We start from the raw sequence: 2,391 nt of genomic DNA, 5'->3' as shown, positions 1-2,391 counted from the left end.
TGTGTGTGTGTGTGTGTATGTATGAAGGAAAATGCTGTTTCCAAGTTCAATTCGGTGAATTGAAAAAAATTTTTTTTAATCAACCTCTTTGACACGCATCACGAACTCCTGGATTTGCTTGAGCAATGACGACAGCAGACCTTCACGCTGATCATCCTGACCACGTAGACAAATCAATACCAACGACAAAAATGGCTGGTGTGCCAACAGTGAAGAGCTGCAAATTAAGTTAAAAATTAATCAAATAATAAACAGACTAAAAGCACATCCAACCCAAAAGTACCTCTGCACAAAAAGGTTTCGATCCCGACGAGCTTGGCAATTTTCCAATATCGATACGGCTGCTTTCAAAACTCGACCTTGCACAAAAGAAGGCAGTCGAGAAATCAACGGTGCCACAAGCCAGTACGGGGCAATTTCATCAAAGCTGCAACATTGCAAAAAAAACAGTCAAAAGTATTTCATTTCCAATGAAGCAAACTTTGTAACTGCTAAACACAACGGTAAATAAAAAAAATGAATGCATTTCATTTGCCGAATAATTTGCAAACATCTACAACTGACCAATGCTACAATCTACGAATGCACAACAAGAAAATCCGCTACATCAAACCTGTGCATAAAATATAAACAAATATCTATATATATACATATTTATTTATAATTGATTTAAATCTTCGATTTATAAGTAAAATAATAATTATTAAGAAAAAATAAATACCTCAATGCATTCAAATAAGCGTTTTCGTCTTTGTCGTCAGAAGGTTCACCAAAAGTGAGCGTGGCCTGCGGTTGGAACACTTCCATGCAACTTTTGGCAATAGTATCGACCAGATGCAGGGATTCCTGTGAAAATAATAATAATAATAACAGCAAACAATTCACTTCTTCTCCTGCTTATTCTTTCTTTTGAAATTCAAAGTAAGCACCAGAACAACATCACTTACGCTCTGCGAGTTGGCAACTTGCTTCAGCAACAGTTGCAAGTCCATCTGCGATACCCACAAATTCATGATGGTCAAACTGTCCAAAACTTTAGAAATCAATTCTTTCTTCGTTGTACAAGAGTCGAACTTTTTGAGCAATATTTCCGAATCGCTTCTTGTAATCATGCGCAGCAGTCGTTGAGCCTGAACAATCAATCAATCGATCGATCGATCGATCACATTCATCTCATATCAGTGTATTTTTCATCATTTTTAAACAAAAAAAATATTTCAATCACTTGAGTTTGATTGACCAGAGGATTGAGCAATCGCTTCGGATCGAACAAATCAGTGCTGTGCAAAAATTTACGCTTCGTCCACTCTTGACGACAAATCAATTCGAGCAACTGGATCGCAGTTGAACCAATGTCACTATTGCCAGCAGTGTTTGTATCTTCTCTTTGAATTTTAAAAAATCAAAAAAAAACGTAATTTAAATTTTAATATTAAAAATTTCAACAGAAAAATAGCAAACGGCCAGTCAGTCAGTTTTCTTACTCGACGAACTGTTTTGCAGCAGAACGTTTCGTATCAAAATTTTCTTTCGATTTCAATTCTTGCACTTTGGAATCATCTACAGAACAAAAAAATTTTTTTTAATATTACAAGAAGCATTGAAAACAAATAATACCAACCCAACATCAGTATGGCAATCAAAAGGGTTAAAATTGCATCCGGAACCATACCATCAACAGAACTGCAAATCAACGACAGTTCACCTTTCGTTTTCGCTGGTAAAGCATTTTTAGGTCCTGAATTGAAAACAAAACCAAAAGTTCTATATCTCTTGACTGCTGCTGATTGTTATTTATGTATATTTAAAAAAAAATATATATCTGAACATCCTCTTCTTCTATTTCTACCTTGATAGTCGAAAAAAAGTAAAATTTTGCCCAACAAATGCAACGTTAACTTTGCCGATGCTTCAGAACCTTTCTCCACTTTAGCTGTATGTGAAATCAACAAATGTCAGATCAAGCAAAAAAAAAATTTTTTTTTAAATTAAACCCTACTGACCAGAACCAGCATGTTTCCACAAAGGTAATAACGACGGCATGGCAACGTGCAAGATAAAATCTTCAAGACGAATGCACATTCGACTAATCAACGTTATTACCAGTACAGTGAGCGGTTGATAGCATCGGTGATCACTAACCTGAATTTTATTTCAAAAATGAACATACTAAAAAAATAAAGAAAAAAAAATACATCCTGCATACATCGATGTTGAGCAATGAATCGCAAGAGGATTGGTCTTGACTTGAATTGAATGGACAGCACAAAATTTTGAACACGGCCAGCCAATCTGCGTTCAAATTTGGACAAAGAGCAGTGACATCAGCACAAACAGAACCAAATTAAATAAACCTTGAAATGGAAAAAACAAAAATAAGAAAAAAAAGAC

The 2,391-nt window shown here is 35.2% G+C and overlaps 1 protein-coding gene across 1 annotated transcript; it reads right to left on the bottom strand.

The window, feature by feature from the left end:
* Positions 1–75: 75 nt before the first annotated feature.
* Positions 76–2,292, bottom strand: Tsp_12688 (mediator of RNA polymerase II transcription subunit 12; the record flags this gene model as incomplete). The annotated part of the gene is made up of 9 exons (XM_003367642.1): positions 76–217; positions 284–427; positions 722–846; positions 948–1,130; positions 1,226–1,385; positions 1,485–1,560; positions 1,622–1,738; positions 2,004–2,142; positions 2,196–2,292. Coding segments are annotated over 9 exons (1,183 nt in total), but the record flags the coding sequence as incomplete, so codon positions are not given.
* Positions 2,293–2,391: the final 99 nt, after the last annotated feature.

This window comes from Trichinella spiralis, assembly GCF_000181795.1.
Source record: "Trichinella spiralis strain ISS 195 chromosome Unknown Scfld3929, whole genome shotgun sequence".
In the NCBI taxonomy this organism is placed as follows: domain Eukaryota; kingdom Metazoa; phylum Nematoda; class Enoplea; order Trichinellida; family Trichinellidae; genus Trichinella; species Trichinella spiralis.
Note: the sequence above shows the minus strand (reverse complement) of the source record. Positions and strands in the feature narration are given on the sequence as shown.